The sequence below is a fragment of the Hirundo rustica genome, chromosome 24, assembly GCF_015227805.2.
Source record: "Hirundo rustica isolate bHirRus1 chromosome 24, bHirRus1.pri.v3, whole genome shotgun sequence".
In the NCBI taxonomy this organism is placed as follows: domain Eukaryota; kingdom Metazoa; phylum Chordata; class Aves; order Passeriformes; family Hirundinidae; genus Hirundo; species Hirundo rustica.
Window position 1 is genome coordinate 2,403,948 of NC_053473.1, and position 18,663 is coordinate 2,422,610.

Here is an 18,663-nt window from a genome sequence, read left to right on the forward strand (position 1 = left end):
CCCCGCGCCCGCCCGCCCCCGCCGGCAGCGCCTGCGCCCGGCCCCGAGCCCAGCACAGAGCCGGGAATGCCCGCTGGGCGGCTGCGGAGGGGCTGGAGGCGGCACATCAGTCCTTGCTCTCCCTGGGTCCGGGCAGAGGCACCGGCGCTGTGAGCTCTGGGGTAACTCCTCCCGGCCTGCCTGCGGTGTTTCTGGAGTAACCCTCCCGGCCGGCCTGCGGTGTTTCTGGGGTAACTCCTGCCGGCCTGCCTGCGGTGTTTCTGGGGTAACTCCTCCCGGCCGGCCTGCGGTGTTTCTGGGGTAACTCCTCCCGGCCTGCCTGGGGTGTTTCTGGGGTAACTCCTCCCGGCCTGCCTGCGGTGTTTCTGGAGTAACTCCTCCCGGCCTGCCTGCCTTCACGGCTTCCCTCCTTCCCGCAGTGGTGCTGTGACCTGCAGCCTCCCAGCACGCAGCCTGGGCTCACCGTCGAGGGGAGGTTGGTTTTTCCCGTCCCCACAGAGGTTACGCGCATCACCCGATGGCCACAGGAGCAAGGCGTGCTCAGGGACAGAGGCCACCGAGCCACCAGCAGTCACCTCTGCGTCCCAGGGGCCAAGGAAACAGCCCCTCAGTCTCAGAGAAAACTGCATCTCCAAGGACAGAGAGGCTGATCCAGAGTGTGCAGGGCAGGGCAGGATCATTCCCCGGAGGTTTGAGCTGTCACAGTCAGGCCCCCGGGGCTCCATCCTCTGAGTGATGAGGAAGCTCGCACATCCCAGCTGAGCAAACTCATTGTACAGCTTGGGCTGCACAACCCATCTTCATCTCGCTCCTCCCGGCTCATGGAGAATATCTGAAACCACGGGCTTCAATAATGGTTTGAGTGGCCTTGGGAATCTTAACAGGGAGCTGTGAGGAATGACGTAACAAAAGAAATGTGATCCTGTACTCAACCCAGATGTGTGGAGACATTAGGGAAATGTCGTTTTGCTTAATTTTATTTACATTTCTAAAAAAAAGAAAAAAAAAAGGCAAGTCCAATTAAGAGGGTGAAAAGGGGTTTTATTATTGACATTTTAATCCCTGAGAACTGCGGTCAACACAGTTGAAGTCTATCAGCAACAGAGGAATTTCAGGATTTAAGACAGTGTGTAATCCCTACACAAAGGAAATGCTGATATATATTTTAACACACATGACAGATTTCATTTCTGAAAGACTGACATTACAGTTAAACTGGACCTTGCTTTGCTTAGAGGTGGTCAGTTTGTTATCAAAGGTGAACAGCAAAGTCTAAGGAAACACAGGTGGCCTCATGAATCTGCTGCTGTGGGAGCTCTTGGAGAGGATTTCACCTGAGGAAAGAAAAGGAAGTGTGGAACAAAAGGCTCAAAGAGGACCGTGAAAGCTCATTCTTGTCTCTTCCACCAGCAGAACAAGGTGGATGTCTGGGGCTTTGGCTGAATGGTGAATCACTGCCAACTTTTACCTGGGAAAACAAAGGAAAACCTGAGGGTCCAAGATGCTTAAAGCAGTCTGCATGCTGAAGGAGCAGGAAAAACCCTTTGTAACTACAATATAAGGAAAATGATTACTAGAGCAGCGTGTGAAATGACTGCAGGCAGGTGTGAATAAAAGTGAACCTGTATTCAGTGGTAAAGTTCTTGGAGAGTCAAAACAATAGGCTGTGAATGAGCCTGGGAATGTGCAGATGAATGACTCGAACTTCCCGCTGTGTGTGAGCTCCAGGAGCTCCAGCTGGCTGCAGCATCCCTAAGGCATCCAAGAGAGACAGGGAGAGGGAAGAGAGGGGACCCATCTCACAATCCCAGCGCTCAGGTGGGAGAGGACGCTGTGAGACCCTCTCTGAGGCTCTCTGTGAACACCTGGAGGAGTGAATGCAGTTTAGGGTTTTCATTTTGCTGTTCACCTTTGCGCTGGAGCTGTTCCCTCCAGCAGTGCACGTGTAAAGCGAGGGACACACGGCTGGGCTGACACTGGTGGTCAAAGGGGGTCGAAAAGGTGCTGTGGGTTCCAGTTACCCTTTGGGATCTTCCCACCCAGCTGCTTTAGCGAGAGGAGTCCCTGAGCTTCCATCGGTTCCAGCAGCTGCTTCACCGGGCTTGAAACCTCATCTCCATCGCTGTTGAAGCTCCATTCTCCGTTGTTGTTGAAATCTGAGGGATCTTGGCTCTTCTGCGCGTCCCACCCGGCATTCGGGGCTGGGCTATCCCTGCTGCTGGCGGTGTGCACGGCACCCAGGGCGTGCTGCAGCCACATCAGGCGCTTCAGCCCTTGCACCGCCCTCCCTCTGTCGTTCAGGAGCTGGTGCTCGGTCACTGCCCTGCTGCGAGGGAAGGAACACGGAGTCAGGAACGGGAGACGCTGATTTGCATCCATGGATCCCAGGTGCTTCTCTGCACCGAGGAAGGGGCGCTGGAGGTGCCTCAGGCTCCAGCAGCCTGTTAGGAAGCCTAAAGAATCCTGCAGGTGGGAAGCTGAAATGCTGTGCTATTCCCAAAGGTGTACTTTTTTTTAGAAGGGTAAACTGGGGAGACTGACAATTTGGTCTTTCCCAATTCTAGATTCTTTTCAGAGGTTTCAGTAGCAGGATAAAGTTCTCTTTCCATCACCTCAGTGTTACAGGACTCTTGGGTTTGTTTCTTTCCTTGCAGAGTTGTAACTTGGGAGTAATTTACCTGAAATTACTGATGTCCCTGAAATAAAACCAAACTCCTATTTTCTTCAGATACAACCAAAATTTTTGAGTCAAACTTCAGCCTGCCCTCCTCCATCAGTCAACAGTTGACTGAGGAGGGCAGGCTAAATCTCAGATGCAAATCTTCCAGGATTCCAGGCTGCTCAGATGAGATCTAACTGCAGCTATAGGCTCCTACTGCAGATTTGGATCCGAATGGGAACCTAAATATGGAATTTCAGCATGTGCCATCTCCATGGCTTCTGTTGAACATCCTTATGTGATTTGCTACGCTGCGTTTAAAAGTGACAACTGAAATACGGTCCATGGTGCACATCTAAAAATGCAATTGGTCTAATTTTATACTGCAGAGAGGGTGAATAAAATGCTGCTGTATCAAATACATGGAATTTTTCTTCTGGCATGCCTGGAGTAACCAAGAGCAATGCAGAACACAGCCCATGAAATCAAAAGTGAGCAGTTTTCTAAGGATATCAATGAAGTTAAAAGGTAACATTGCTTACTTTTCAAGGTCTTGGCACATTGCAAAACAGGCAGAGAAAAGAATTGCCAAAAATGTAACTGTCTGCAGAGATCTCTGGGGCAGGAGCTTTTTCTCTCTCCTTTAAATCAGCTCCACAGGACCAGAAGCTGACGGTGCAAGCCAAAATCTTTCCCTCTGTTCTTGCTTTCACCTGACAAAATGAATTTCAGCCTTTAAGCAGGGGCGAGAGTGGAGCACTGTGCTGTGGTAAAATATCCCAGGACCTCCCACATCATCCCAGACCCGTGGATTTGTAACATACACAGGAAAGGATGGATAGGATTCACAGGATATTTCTACATTTCCTTGCTCAGAGTCCTAAATCTCCTTTCCCACTGTTGCCTCTCGATACAATATTTTGAACTCTTGTACATTTGCAAGCACAGAAGATTATTTCAGGACTTTTCAGGAAGAGACCCTCCTGACAAAAAAACTTCACAGCAATTTGACAAAGATCAGGATTGCTGAAAATCACAAAACCCAAAAGTTGTTTGAGGCTAGAGCAAGAATGTCAAGTTAAAAGGTGTTCACAGCCCTGGGGTTTAGGCCTTCAATAACACAACCTTTTCTCCATGCTGACACGCAAATAGCCAGGATTACATTAGACTGATGCTGGATTTCTTTTCTGTGAAGAAGTGAATTTCTGGCTTAGGGAAGGGACGACTAGAAGATGTCATTTTGCAATAATTACTTTAATCTACGTTATAATTTCATCCAGCTCTACATCTGCTCATGGCATTGGTACACCCATACCTTCCCATCCCTTCAACCCCACCACATCTTTATTGCCAGGTCTAGCCTTAAAATTTCTTCATTTTTGGTACTAATGACTGTTTCAGGACTGGCTCCAGCCTAGCCCTTTATCCATTTACCAGCAAATCCTGTATTAATTGTTACATCAAAACCCAGAGGGACAACAAAACAAAAGTTGCAGCATTTAAATTGTTATGTAAGAGTAGTAAACACAAGTTCCTGAACAATTTTTTGAAGGAATAATCCTTTCTGTGCAGAAGAAATTTGGGATAATAAAAAACTCAGCATCTCCTCAAACAACTTGTCTTCAACTTGAATGTTGTCAGTGGCTGGATACAAAAAGCAAATTATACATTAACAGAACATAAATACACATCAATTCTGTATTTGTTTGTAACAAGCTTGTTCTTAATAAGCCTGCCGCAGTAATTTGTGAGTAATTTTCTTGGGCAATATCTTGAAATCAAACTAGATGTGAAATAACAAGTGGGTATTAGTTCTGATGAAAAACGTGTGTATTAAATGCAGATACATGCACATAAATATACATAGAGATGGGTGTATTAAATGCTGAGGGATATTTTAAGTCATGCTAATGCAGAACTGCTCAGACACAATAGAGAAATGACACTTCGCTGCTCTGATCAACAGTGAACTCTACATTAATTAAAAGCATCTCCCAGTTACAAAAGGAACGTTATCCACTTACTGCTGGTGGTGTTTGGATCCCAGTGAAGTCCTGACCTGCAGAGTCTCCTGCCAGCCCCGTGGTGATGCTCCGGTGCAGTGACACCCAGTGCCCTTGACCGCCTTTTATAGCAGCCCAGAGAGCTCAGGAACAATGGGAATGGGCTCCACAGCACTCTGTGACTAAGACCTTGTGCCAGGGAAATGAGACAGCTCCAGCAATAATAAATCTCAGATTTTAAAATATTCAGCTGTGACTAAGGAAAAGATCACAGCTATGCAGGCAGTTTCTTCTTCCTTTGCAGTCTCTCCTGTTTTGTGAGAACTTTAGATTCTACCACAGCTTTCCTGTGCCCCAAGATGATGGACAGGGGATATCCAGCTGTTCCAGGAAATGTGTCTCTGCTGTGGCAATAGATTTTATTCCTTTACTGTGCTTATGGCTCAGGTGTGGGATCCTGAGCTGGGGAGGAAGAATCTAAATTAACAGTACTGGTGCCCCCTGCGATGTACAGTCAGCAAAATCCAGTTACAAAACCACAGAATCACTGAATGAAGAAGGTCGAAAAAGACCTTTAAGATCATCTTGTCCAACCTAAGACCTAACACCTCCTCATCAACTAAACCATGGCACTGAGTGCCACATCCAGGTCCAGTCTCTTTGTAAACAAATCCTGGGACAGTCTGTCTTGGGTTATGGCTGTATCATCAGGATACTCTGTGACTCCACCACTTCCCTGGGCAGACAATTCCAGCACTCAATCACTCTTTCAGTTAAGATTTTTTTTTTTCTGATGTCTAACGTAAACTTCCCCTGATGCAGCTTAAGTCTGTGTCCTCTTGTTCTGTCAAGGAGCAGAAACTGACCCCAATCTGAGTACAAGCACCTTTCAGGCAGTTGTAGAGAGTGATAAGGTCACCCCTGAATCTCCTTTTCTCCAGGCCATACAACCCCAGCTCCCTCAGCCATTCTTCATTGGGCTTGTGTTCCAAGCCCTCCACCAGCCTTGTTGCCTCCTCTGGATGTGTTCCAAGCGAGTTCAAGTTACTCACAGAAAATCTCAGGAGCTGCTAAGTGATAAAATCCCAGAATGGTTGAACTGGAGAGGACCTTAAAGCCCACAATCCCACCCCCTGCCATGGGCAAGGACACCTTCCACCATTCCAGGATGCTCCAAGCCCCTTCCAGCCTGGCCTTGGACACTTCCAAGGATGGGGCAGCTACAGATTCTCTGGGCAAACTAAATAAGATCCCACTGGATTTTAATGTTCAGTACAAATTTAATTCAAATCCGTTGATTGGACAGTGAAGAAATTTGTTTGAAATCTTGCCAAATGGGAGAAACTCATTGAACAATAAAAGTGCAAATGGTAGTACAGTCAAAAAGTCAAATTCTGGTATGTTTTGAAACCCCACAAGCCGACACCACACAAGGTTATGTGTTCACTATATGATCTCTAAGCAGGTAATTCCAATAGAATTTGGATACTCAAGATGTGGCTGGATCATTAGGCTGAAACTACTTAAGAGTTCCTGTTTCTCAAAGTGAAAGACAGTGAATGTATTTGTCATCTCTGAGGAGCAATTCCCGGAGAAGATTGGACAGATCATTTGCTCAGTGCTTTCTGAAGCCATGGATTCCTTTCCCAGAGGCGCAGGGCTGCGTTCCTGATAAAGCCAGGCTCAGGTGGATGCAGACACGTTGTCCTGCACAGACAGACAGGCCCCTTGCAGGGCTTCACAGCCTGGTCTGTTCTCACAGCTTCCATGGACACCAAATTGCATTAATTACATTCCTCAAGGCAGCTCGTCTGAGCCCCACTGTGTCTGAGACACCCAATAAACGTTCCTAACTTCATTACCTCAGTCCTGATCGTTAAGAAGAGTGTTGCCCATTAGAGTGCGTCACCAATTAAAGCTGACATTTGTTAAATTTTGGTAGATCAGGGCCCGGCTTCACATCTGAGTCTCCAGGGCAGCACTTAGGCTGTGGTCATACCAAATTATCCCCCGTGGATCCCTTGGTTACATCTTTAAGGATTAATAAGCATTGACCAAAGTCCTGCGTAAAACATCTGGGACTTTTCATCCATGAACTTTTCACGTCTCCGGTGCACAATGGGCTTTCATCGGCTGCAATTCTCGGCATCTCCACCGGAAAAACATCAGCTGAGTGACCACAGCAGAGATGGCAACGTGGGATCGGGGCAGGGGCACTTGGAGGATGTTCTGGTGGTCACATTCCTCTGGCCATTTCCTTCCACCCAAGGACTCTGGAGAAGTCGGAATAACCACGGTCCTCACTTCGTGCCATCTCCCTGAGCTCGAACTGCGCCAGGGTTACCCATGAGAGATACAATTTTTCTAAAGAAAACATAAAACGTGTCAATTGCACACTCCAGCTATCCAGGAGGAAACGTTCCCAGCTGTAATGGGGTGAGTGCTAATGTCACAGGGGGAAATTGTCCCACCAGTGCTCCGGGGTGATATTTTTAGCTGGGGTGAGTTAACCTCTGTGAGAGCCCTGAGCCGTGCCGAGTGCAGTAGGAGCCCGTTCTGCCAGGGAGGTAACAAGAGATCCGGGCTGACCAGAGCTTGGTCCCCTTGGGGCCTCCCTCGCAGCATTCTTGGAGCCATCAAAGGTTTTAGCCTCGGCTTCAAAGCCTTTCGCTCCCTTCCTCCGGCTTTTCCTGGGCTCTGCATGGGAGGGGCTCTCGCTGCTCCCTCACCTTCAGCGGGAGTTTTGGAGCAGCAGGGTTGTGCCAATTATAGTTTCCCAGGGAGTAAATCTTTTGTTTTGCTTCCCAGTGCTTTCCCCGGGGAGCCAGGTGGGGGAGGAAGGGAATATGGCCTGCAGCAGAGCATGAAAGAAAAAGGGAAGAGAAGGCCTGGAGGCCCAGTTGAGGGGGAAGAAGGAACTGGGGAAGGGAACAGAAAGCAAAGCAAATGTGCAAATAGCCTCGTTAGGGTAAGGGGGATCCTCTGGCCTGGGATTTGAAAACTTAATTAAACAAAGACTGTGCTGCATCAAAGGGATCCTCTGTCTGTGGCGAGATAGGCTGAGAAGCCTGAGGAATTTTGGGCTGAGACACCTGAGGCATTTTTTCCGTGTACTGTTGTCTGTTACTCACCAGTAACAGGAGGCTGGGCTCCAGAAGTCTTCCTGCTTCCCTGACAAAAACATAAACTCTTTATTATTATTATTATTATTACTATTATTATTATTATTGAGATGTGGGGTTTTGTTGTTTTGGGTTTTGTGGGGGTTTTTTGGGTTTTTGTTGTTGTTGTTGTTGTGGGGTTTTTGTTTTGTTTTGTTTTGTTTTGTTTTTCCCTTACTGTTCTTAGTCCAACAGACCCCAAATCCCTTGAGCTGCTGTGCCGCCTGTGGAAAGCCGGGCACCGCCCTGCCGAGAGGAAACGCTCTGATCACACTCGCAGTAAATAGAGCTGCCCTGGCCTCCCTCACTCAGAGATGGGAGGAAATGACACCTCACAGCAAACCACGAAGATTTTGGCACCATCACACTTGCACTCGAGGTGCTCCAGGGGCATCACCAGCTCTGTGCCCCCGGGAAAGGAGCCAGCAGACCCACGGCTTCCATAACCATTTCAAGAGGTGAAGTTCAGCTCCCAGGAGTGAGTTCCAGGCTTTCCCTCCCTCTGGGTGCTTCTGGCTCTTCTGTGTCACCTCCTTGTTGCTGGGGGCAGTCCTGTGCCATCTGAAGAGGTGCCAGCTTTCCCATTTGGGAGGGGGGCAAACTGTTCCAGGAGCAGTTTGAAATCCTGGCCCCTGTGCACTGTGTACTGCGTCATTCCACAGAAAACTCCCATCTTCCAGGGAATTAAAATTAGAGTGGAACAGCAGTGACTCAGGCTCACTGTTTTCATTTTCCATTTTCTGATTTCAAGCCAAATCTACAGAAGCTCTTGGGACTCACAGCTCTCTCTGAACATGGTAGTAAGGGTGAGTGTTTTGTCCTCCAAAACCTATCCTGAAACCAAACCTGGGGCTGATTCTCTTTTCTGCCCAAAACAATCTCCAGATGGAATATTTTATGTGTGCAAAACAAACTCAAGTGAAGTTGAGACAAAGCCTGGGATCCCTTTTGCTGCTTCTGTAACGCCCACTGAACTCTCTGAGATTATCCCAGGTTCCACAGTGTTGTAGAAGTCTCCTGAGCACCTGAGTAAAAACAAGGGATGTGTCCCAGTGCCATGGGCCGTGTCTCCATGAAAAAGAACTCTCTGGGATCTGCCCCTGGCAGAGAATGTCACTGTGGTGCCAATAGCTAAGACATGAGACCCCAAGTGGGTTCTTCTTCTTCTAAGCAGTGGCAGAAGCCTCACACCTTGAAAGGTGAGGGTGAAGGATGAGCAATTAAATGTCAGCCAGGTAAAGAAACATCACACCAATTAATCCCCAAGTGCTGAGGCTTGGGGACACGCTGTGCCCCTGCTTGGTGCTGTGTCTTACTTTAGGTCTATGATACAAAAATTACAGTCTGTTGTTTCACTCTCTCTTTACATGAAGTCTGAGGTAGAGATAAAATCTTTCACAGTGTCAAAACATGTTTTAAAAGCAAGGAAATAAGGGACTTGTACCCTGTAAACAGAAGAGTGTGTGGGAATAAGCTCACACACTGAAATATATCTAAAGATCAGCCTTGTGTAAGTTTGTTTCTTCAGAAAAGGGCCCTCAGCAGGGCAGGTCGATGGGCAGGATGTGAAAATGGGGCAAATCCACAGGAACCTGATGGCAGCAGGCTCAGATGTGCCTGTGTACAGTCGGTTTTCTGACTGGTCCCCTCCACCAGTTCCTGTTGTGTTCGAGCAGTGACGTTTCCCAGCAGAAGATCTTTCCATGGGCAGAACCGTGCCACGAAATAACTGGTTTTGCTGGTGTCTGGTTTTGCTTGAGGAGCAGCTCTAAGAGATCCTCTTACAGATAGGAGTATTCTCCAGTAAAAATTATCTGTCTCCTGAGGTATCCAGAGCTCCAGGAGCATTTGGACAATGTTCCCAGTCACATGGTGGGATTTTGGGGTGTCCTGTGAAGGCCAGGAGTAGATTTTGGATGGTTCTTGCGGGTCCCTTCCAGCTCAGGATATTCAGTGGTTCTGTGATCCCTTAAATTTGGCTTACACAGCTGAGGTTCCTTCGAAATCATAACGTCTAGAATGTGTTCATTTTCCTCTCTGAGACTGAAATCTCAGAAACCATGACAACAGTTTGACTGGAACACTTTACTCCAGATCAGTGCGGTCTTGGATCCCGGTCTGGGGGTGTTATAAAACATTTAACCAATGATATTGGACACAAGTGGTAAAAGCCAGCAAGTACAATGCAGCAGACACTCAGAAACTTGGAAGAAGGAGAGAAGTAATGTAACACAAAGCCTCCACATATGTGTGACATCCAGAGGGCTGGTTTGGGGACCAGCTTTGGGAGGACAAACTGCTGACTTTGGAATGACACCAGTGTTGAGTGGCTGTGCTGGCACATCCCAACCCCAGCTCCGGGAATTTGGCTGAACCCTCTCACCTCTGCCTTGTGTCCTGGTGATGGGCCACGTTTAGTTTCTGAATAATGCCAAAAGCAAACTGACAATAGATTATGTTTGGATGATTTCTGTGGATTGTGATTTATAAAAGTGGAGACAGGCTTAACCCCAGGGAAGAAGTGCTTGAATAGAGCAGGTAACATGTCCTAGGTGAGTGCTGAGTGCTCTGTTTGCTTTGCAGCAGGTGAACTGACTTCTGAATAAATCCTTTGTTCCCAAGTCTGTCACCTGGAATTATCTTCACACATCATGTGTAACTTTGGTATGAAATTAAAAGTTCTGTTAGGATTACAAGGTTATCCAAGTTGCTCTCTAATTGAGGGTCTAGGAATGTAGGAATGCTGCAAATTCCCTGGGAGAAGGGAGGTGAGTGCTGGAAATCAGCATCTCAAGTCCAAAGTGAACAGCTCCAACCTTCAAATTATTTCCTTTGTTTGTGTTGCCCCAGGAAATTAGCCATCAGCTAATTTAGATTACAATGGATTAGATTTCCTTATTTAAAGGCTGGTAACTCTCAGATAACTGTACGTACAATAAAGATACTTTGGAGCATTCATTACCTCAAAATCATTGTTGTGTTTCTGTCCCTTGGCCAGTTTTGACCCTCGGAGGATTTTACTGAGAAAAAGCTCTTAAAAATCATGGGAGATGCTACAAAAGATTTTTGAAAATTCCAGTTAATTATATCAGCTGGTTGTTTTTTAATTCCAGTCGGGTTTCTGGAATTCTGGTAGATAAGGACACCCCATCTTCTGCACAGTTCCTGCTTGGAAAGCATAGTCAGCAATTATTTCTACTCAAAATGCCTTTTTGTGTATGATACGATTTAAAGTATTGTTAATTATACCTGTACCAGATAAATTTGTCTTCTCTGGCCCATGGCAAAGAGTTGAAGTGTGGATTAAACCCAGCCTGGCTGTGAAGGGAGGTTTTTGGGAGGTTACTGCAGTAACAGCCCTGGGTGGGTTTCTAATATTACCTGATAACCGAAATCAGGCTTGGTATCTAAGGCAACCCCTTTGGAGGAAGTTAATTGTTTAATTAGAGGCTAAAACCCATGTTGTATGTACAAACATCATGTATGAATGAGAGTTTGGCAAAGCACATCAGCAGCACTCTGTGTGTGAAACTAAAATTCCTCTGTTCAAATCCTCTCGTTTTCTCATGCACTAATATATATATATATATATATAAAATTCAGTTCCTCCTTTGTGCCTCAGAAAGCAAAGCACAGGCATAAAATTTACCAAAAACTCTGGCTTACAGCAATTTGCTCAGCACATTTATTTAAAACTCCTGGGGAGAAATAGCTCTGGGAGAATTGAAGCGTTCATAGGTGTAAACCCTACCTGGACGGACCTCATCGGGCCAGAGATACAAGAAAATAAAACTTTATTTTTCACGTTAGCCAGAAAAACAACAGTTCTGGGGCTGTTACTGGTTCCAGGGCCCGGGCGGAGCCGCCTCAGCGCTCCCGCCATTACCGCCAAGATCCCACCCACCCGCGCGCGCGCCGTGACGTCACCTGTCAATCAGCGCAACGGCATCTTCTGTTTCGCTGTCGTCTGGAATCACGTGGGAGAGAATAGCACTATATAAGAACGGGCGGGGTCGCTGCCGGCCGCCATTTTGTCCAGTGAGGGAAAGTGGAGCTGGCGTCTCGCTGAGGGTTGAGTCGGCTGAATTTTCCGCGGGCTCCCTTGGCGCGCCCTCCCTCTGAGCACCGGTGAGGATCTTCACCCCGGAGGGCGGGGGGGAGGCTGCAGCCGCGATCTCGGCGCCCGGCAGGGAGGATGGAAGCGGCGGTGGCGGCAAACAAAGAGCGGCCGCCATTTTGTAACGCCGGGCCTGGGGCGGCGGCTGCCGCGACCCCGAGCGGAACCGGGCGGGCGAGCAGACGGCGGGGAGGCCGCGGGTTGCCGGGAGCAGCCCGTTGTCGGCCGTCTCCCCGCGGCGTGCGAGGCGGGGCGGGAGCCGCGGGGGCGGTGTGGCGGCGTCCCGCCCGCCGGTGGCAGCGCTGGTCGCTCACGCCGCGCCGAGGAGCCGCTGCGGAGCGAGTTCCCGGGCATTGCCCGCGGGGCGCGGCGGGAGATGGCGCTGCCCCCCCGTCCGCCCTCCCTCCGCCGGTTCGTGCGCGGATCGCCCTGATCCTAATCCCGATCCGGGAACAATGGAGCCTCCCCCGCGCAGCGCCCTCTGCAGAGCCCCCCCCCGCTGAGCAAGAGGGGCGCAGGGACCTCCCTCCCCTCAAATCTAAACCGTAAAAGTAAACGAAATTCTCCAAAATAGTGAATTTTTATCACAATGCGGTATAGCAGTTCTCTTTTCATGTTGGATTTTAACATTCTTTTCTCACCCCGCCCGCCCCTTCCAAGCAGTGCTTCCCATCAGAACGTATCACTGCTGAAGTTTCAGCGGGAAGCAGCCAATGGAGTGACTTCCCTTAGAAGTGAACGAGCACATGCACTGTGTTTAATATATGTGAACTTATTTTTTCTTCTCTTAGCAATGCATCGTGACTCTTGTCCGCTGGACTGCAAGGTCTATGTGGGTAACCTTGGAAACAATGGCAACAAAACGGAATTAGAACGAGCTTTTGGCTACTATGGACCACTGCGTAGTGTATGGGTGGCGAGAAATCCTCCTGGCTTTGCCTTTGTGGAATTTGAAGATCCCCGAGATGCAGCTGATGCAGTAAGAGAACTAGATGGAAGGTAAAGTGTGCTTGCCTGGTCAATTTATAACATATTGTAGGAGTTTTAAGTTGTGAAGCTTAAACTGCAGGACTAAAGTCTTGATACATTTCTTACGCACTTTTTGTTTATATGGTACTAGAAGGGTGTTTTTATAGTGCAGTGATTGAATCCTGCAATGGTTTGCGCTGGAAGGGACCTCAAAGCTCATCCAGTCCCACCCTCCCCAGGACACTTTCCACCATCCCAGGCTTCTCTGAGCCCCATCCAGCCTTGCTTTGGACACTTCCAGGGCTCCAGGGGCAGCCACAGCTTCTCTAAGGCCTGCCCATCCTTAGAGGGAAGAATTCCTTCCAAATGTCTCCTCTAACCCTGCCCTCCTTCATGAATAGCATTATAATGGTTAATTTTGCAGTTCACAGTTGAACTCCCAAGTTAGAAATTACTTGCATCTCTTTGTGTGTGTTAATTAAATTGCAGATGGTGTTACTATAAAGAGATAAAACTGATCATGGAGACTCTCCTTTGCTCTTTCCCTGCCTGCTTTACTGGCACGGCAGTTTTGAGAAGCAGCCAAACCTTTTGTCTGCCAAAGAATCCCAGAATGGTTTGGGTGGGAAGCCCAAGCAGTTCCACCCTCTGCCATGGGCAGGGACACTTGCCACTAGATAGACCAGGCTGCTCCAAGCCCTGTCCATCCCGGCCTTGGACGCTTCCAGGGAGGGATCCCCACAGTCATGCCGGAGCTGATTTTGGCCACTGTGCTTTGATGACAGAACGTTTTTGCCCTTATTCATTCTTCTTCCCCTTTCTGGATCGTGTGTGCTTTATTCCATGCTGCCTTCTCCCTGGAAGTGCTAACCAGCGTCTCCCTCTCTTCCCAGAACCCTGTGTGGGTGTCGCGTCCGAGTGGAGCTCTCCAACGGGGAGAAGCGGAGTCGGAACCGTGGCCCCCCTCCGTCGTGGGGCCGGCGCCCTCGGGATGACTATCGCAGGAGAAGTCCCCCTCCTCGGCGCAGGTACCTGGGCACAGCACAATCCTAGAGCTCTTGGCACAGTTACCACGTAGCATCCTAGGAGCAGGCTTGTTAAAGGCATGTTGATGGATGACGTTCATCTGTCTGATCATGATTCGGAAATGACAAATGCCAAAAAAAAAAAAAAAAACCCCAAAATCAACTCCCCACAAAATCGAGGTGAACTTGAGTTGTGTTGAATGTTGTTGGCTTTTGTTCTTAGGTGACTGTGCAGTTGGTAGTCAGTGTCCTCTGTCCTGGGCTTATCCTCCTTCCTCTTAAAACCTGCTCATCTTCGAGTCACACTTTCCCTTTCTTCCCCATACTTCAACTTAGGCTGTTCCTTTCCTTTACTCCATAATGGCAGAACATGACATACAGCAGTTTAGCATTTCCATACCAATGGGTTTTTCCACTTTGTTTGCAGAACTTAAATACTTCCCAAGCAGGCAGCTGTTTAATAGTAGATTAACAGTTGCTCTAAACATCTGGAATCTTGACACTTTAGCGTTAGCATGGAGATAAAGCATCTTGTGACGATCCTGTCACTTGAGGTTTGCAAACCCAGCTCTAGCATATAACAGGATTTTTGGGAACTGGCACGTTCTTGGACCCAGACTAGTTTGTCTGGCAGTTTAAGTGTGCACCGTGGTTTTTACAGGACTGAATTTACCTCTGGCAGGTGAGTGAAGTCCTCCCAAGCCAGGGTTTCAAGCTTACCCTTTTGCTGTTGAAAAAAAAAAAAATAACACATTAGGAGTATTTGTTAGCTAATAGATGGTTGTACTGATGGCTTGTTTTTCATTTTTTTTATGCTTTTTGGTCCATCTATTAATAAAAATGAACCCGTTACAGAGTCACCATCATGTCTCTTCTCACCACCCTCTGAGTCTGCATTAGCCAGCCAACTAGCCCTTTCAGCGTCATGTGACCAGCGCGCCCCATGCAGCTTGGCTGGTGTCGTTTCACATGACCCAGGCATGGCCAGTCGTCAGGTTGCACCGCCCTTTGGTTCCCGAGCATGCTGTTTTCTCTCAGCCTTCTCTCCAACCTTAACCAAATCGGCAGCAGCCACCTCGACCGCCCACACATTCCCGGCCAATCAGCTCAGCTGTTTATTTACCAAATGTCTTCACAACAACTACAGCAGCAGCCTTCGGCTAACAAAAAAGCAGGAAAAATCCACAACACCCCCTTCGCCAACCAACTAAATACAACGCAACATCTGGCAAAACCTTTTCAGCAAATTCTTCTTGGCAGTCAGTCCGGCAGCCTCACCTCACCATTTCTAGCTTGTTGAAACCAAAGACTTGTAAGTTTTTCCTGCTTATACAGTTTACTGCTGGTTAAAATAAGGAGTAAGCGGCTTATAAGTAATTACTTTTCTCAATCAAAGGCTGGCTGTGCATAATTGAGTGGTAACGTACATATGTTGCTTGAGAAAACTTTTAAGGGTGATATGAAAGCTCTTACACTGTGAATAATGTAAAAAAAAAAACCAGGATATTTGCATGTGAGATGCCAAACTAAATTTTTAATGAAGCTCTAACAAATGTAGCTTTTCCTTGCCAGAAAAATCCTATCACCTTTAAATGGTTTTACTAACAGTTTTCAAAACTTAAAACAATTACTTTTTGGGATGAACTGGGCCGAGCTAAGGTTATATTTTTTATTTTTTATAAGAAAATAGTCTAAACACACTTTAGCATTTTAAAAATGACAATCACAAATATGCAGTTCTAATGTAGCACTTAATGGCATCAATATTGACACTGAGCGCATTTTCACTTTTTTTTTTCCACTTGATATCTCTTATGTCTTGTTATGGACCTTTTTGGCTTGCATGGGTTCCAAAACATTTGCTCTGTGCTTTTTATTTTTTTTTTTTTTTTTGGAACCACCTGTGGGACTTTGGTGTGGTGTTCTGGGCAGTGTATTTAGTTGAAATGGAAAGTGTTGCATTGGACAACTCTGCTCTGACGCATTCTTAGTTAAGTGAATTCGTGGTTGGAAACGTGCTGTTCACACTGAGCTTGGTTTTACTGCCTAATCTTTCCATGCCTTTTACTGGATGATGGATGCCAGTTATTCTTGGCACATTCCCTGGGCCCAACAGTGAGTTTGACAAGTTGGGAAATGCCTCACCCCATTAAAGCTCAACGAATGGATAAAATGCCTCACATTTTGTTTTCTGGTTTTAGATCACCACGAAGGAGAAGCTTTTCCCGGAGCCGCAGCAGGTACGAATCCCATCCCTGCCCCATGGACTGCTCCAGCCTGGAGGGTTGAAAAGAACAGCCCAGAACAGCTCCACACGTGGGCTGTGCACAGTCAGTAGTTTGGTAAAAGGGAAGCAGGTTTGCTTCTGTCATATTGCTTGCCTGGAATTACTGAGCTGTTTGAGATTCCAGGCATGGCAGTGGAAGGATACTGAGAATGGAAGTAATTTCCTTTCTGCAGCTGCCTGGGGTCTTCTCTCAGTTTTCCACAGAGTTTGTCTTAATCTGTTAATCTCTCACAAATGCTGTGAGCATAGGATTGCTGAGCCGTGAGGTGGTAAAAGACCTTTAAGATTGAGTCCAGCCATAAATCACAGTGTGATGAGGTGGGATTCTGCAAAGTCTTGTGTGCCTGTTTACAGCACATTATAAGCTATTGGCTCAGGCTGATAGTTCTTCCCTCAAGTAAGGATTAATAGCAGCATTGGTAACAAGTTTCCAATGGTTGAATTGTTAGGAACCTTCACTCCTGCAGGGAAGCTCCTCAGGGAGTCTCCTTGGCCTGATCTAAGCTTTGCTCTGATGATGTGGTGTTGCGATCTGTACCAGGTCCCTCTCCAGAGACAGAAGAAGAGAGAGATCACTCTCAAGGGAGAGGAACCACAAGCCTTCTCGCTCCTTTTCCAGGTCTCGCAGGTAAGAAGAGCCTTCAGTGTTTGTGTGTTCAGAGTAAATATAAAAATGACTTTGTGCCTTGCTGGAGGATCACCTCTAGTGTCATAGGAGATTTTTCACCTTAAACAATAAAATACTCTGTTTTATTAAGTGAACAGTGTTGTTAAAATGCTTAAATACCACCTGCTGCTCCTGACACCTGCTCCTAACCTTACCTGTCTTGTTCTTCAGTCGCTCCAGGTCAAATGAGAGGAAATAGGACTGTGGGAAGGAGCTGTGTACAGGAAGTCATGAGATCTGAGGCCAGGAGTATGTACAGAACATTGTTTTGTTTTGAAACTTCATAAAGCTTGGTGCATTTTTAAAATGTTTTAGCTGTTGAACTTGCTTTGTTCCTTGTATCTTGTAACAGGTGGCAAATGTAAAGATGTGAATCTGTATATGGTTCTGAGCAGATCCTATGATTTGTAATATTAATGGTTTTCCAGTGTACCATTAGACACGGGGGTGCGTGTGTGTGGAATGGCAGTCTGTGTTGTGTAGCTGGGAGAGCAGGGCTGGGCTGGGGGTTGCTGGGGCTCAGCTTGAGGAAGTGTGCGGGGATGGTGTGTTCCTTGTGGGATCAGGCCCGGAGCAGAGCAGGACATGGCTGCTCCATGGCCCAGGGCTGGGAAGAAGAGTAATGAGCCAGTGGCACAGGGAGGGGAAGGGGGGCGGGGGGATGCAGCTTCATCCAGCTCCAGTTCTGACTGAGCTGCTTTATATTCCATGAAATAAAACTTTCTAACTGTAGGGTCAGTTCATTTTGTACTTGGTGTGAGTCCTTAATTAGCTGATTGTTGATTGACCATGTATTCCAGAAGCTCTGAATAGACCAAATCCACAGCAGAACTGACACCTGGAGTGGATGTGTCGTGTCTAATGGTACATTGCAAACATTAGTAATTAAACATTTCTTTACTGTACAAGAATTTTCATGTCACTTGTAAAATGTCTTTTGTGAAATCCTTGGGATTAAAGTTTTGGTTACAACTCGTTGTTCAGTATTTAACTCGTCCCTGACTTTGACAGTCGCCCCACCCGGCTGTAGCTCACCTGTGAAGTGCCCAGCACAGCTGTACCTGCTCACCTGTCCCTGGGGAGGTGCAGGGTGTCACTGTTTCACAGGTTCAGCTGGGGTGGTCAGTAGCTGATGCCACCTGGCTGCTTGCCTAACAGTGACCCCTGCAGTGATTCCTTGGAAAACCAGCTGGAGATGCAAAAGTTCACTGTGGGCTTTGTATGCCAGCTGTGGGTTGGGAACAGCAGTTAAGGTATTCACCCTGAATCAGTTTGGAAACTGCTGGTCTGGAAACCAAAACTTATCCTGAAGATTCACTTCCTGTAGAAATGCAGCATGGCTGGAGAGCAGGTGGAGCTCCCACACTGCCCCAGGGCTCCCTTGGACCTGTATCCCAGAGAAGATGTGCTCCATTGGTTCAGTTGTGTGGCTTAGATTAAATCCCGCATGATAAACACTGGTGGTGGAGTTTCCTTTGCTTGGTGCTTTCCAGGCAGGCAGGGACAAGGTGATGAAGCTGTGAGGGAAGGATGTGCCAGTGCTGCCCCCTTGGCTTGCTGAGCTCAGTGTCTGGATTGATTTATTTTTTAATGACTTAGTGTTATTCATGGTTGGACTGGATCTTGAAGGTCTCTTCCCACCTCAGTGACTCTGAGGTTCTGTTGATGAGGTAAAGAGCGTGTGTTGCTGTGTCTCCCGCCTGGGGGCACAGAAAGGCACTCAGAGGCCAAACTGCCCCTGGAGCGGGGTTCGGCGGTGGAAGGGCCTGACCCTG

General features: G+C 47.6%; 3 protein-coding genes across 3 annotated transcripts in view; 2 read left to right on the forward strand and 1 right to left on the reverse strand.

The window, feature by feature from the left end:
• KCTD20 (potassium channel tetramerization domain containing 20) overlaps nt 1-10,792 on the forward strand; it is a 57,923-nt gene extending 47,131 nt beyond the window's left edge. Inside the window, exons 10-11 of the transcript XR_009208492.1 lie at nt 420-7,098; nt 8,019-10,792. The gene's annotated coding sequence lies outside the window, so the exon portion shown is untranslated. The remainder of the gene's footprint in view (nt 1-419; nt 7,099-8,018) is intronic.
• LOC120762966 (parathyroid hormone 4-like) lies at nt 1,984-3,982 on the reverse strand. Its single transcript, XM_040085938.2, has 3 exons — nt 3,975-3,982; nt 3,202-3,300; nt 1,984-2,326 (listed from the first exon to the last, which is right to left on the reverse strand). Exons 1-3 carry the CDS (start codon nt 3,980-3,982, stop codon nt 1,984-1,986), a joined length of 450 nt encoding a protein of 149 aa, XP_039941872.1.
• A 1,020-nt stretch (nt 10,793-11,812) lies between the features above and the next one.
• On the forward strand, nt 11,813-17,860 carry SRSF3 (serine and arginine rich splicing factor 3). Its single transcript, XM_040085547.2, has 6 exons — nt 11,813-11,951; nt 12,732-12,939; nt 13,803-13,937; nt 16,136-16,174; nt 16,763-16,849; nt 17,060-17,860. The coding sequence occupies exons 2-6, from the start codon at nt 12,734-12,736 to the stop codon at nt 17,085-17,087; spliced, it is 495 nt and encodes a 164-aa protein (XP_039941481.1). The 5' UTR covers nt 11,813-11,951; nt 12,732-12,733; the 3' UTR covers nt 17,088-17,860.
• The last annotated feature ends 803 nt before the right edge of the window (nt 17,861-18,663 follow it).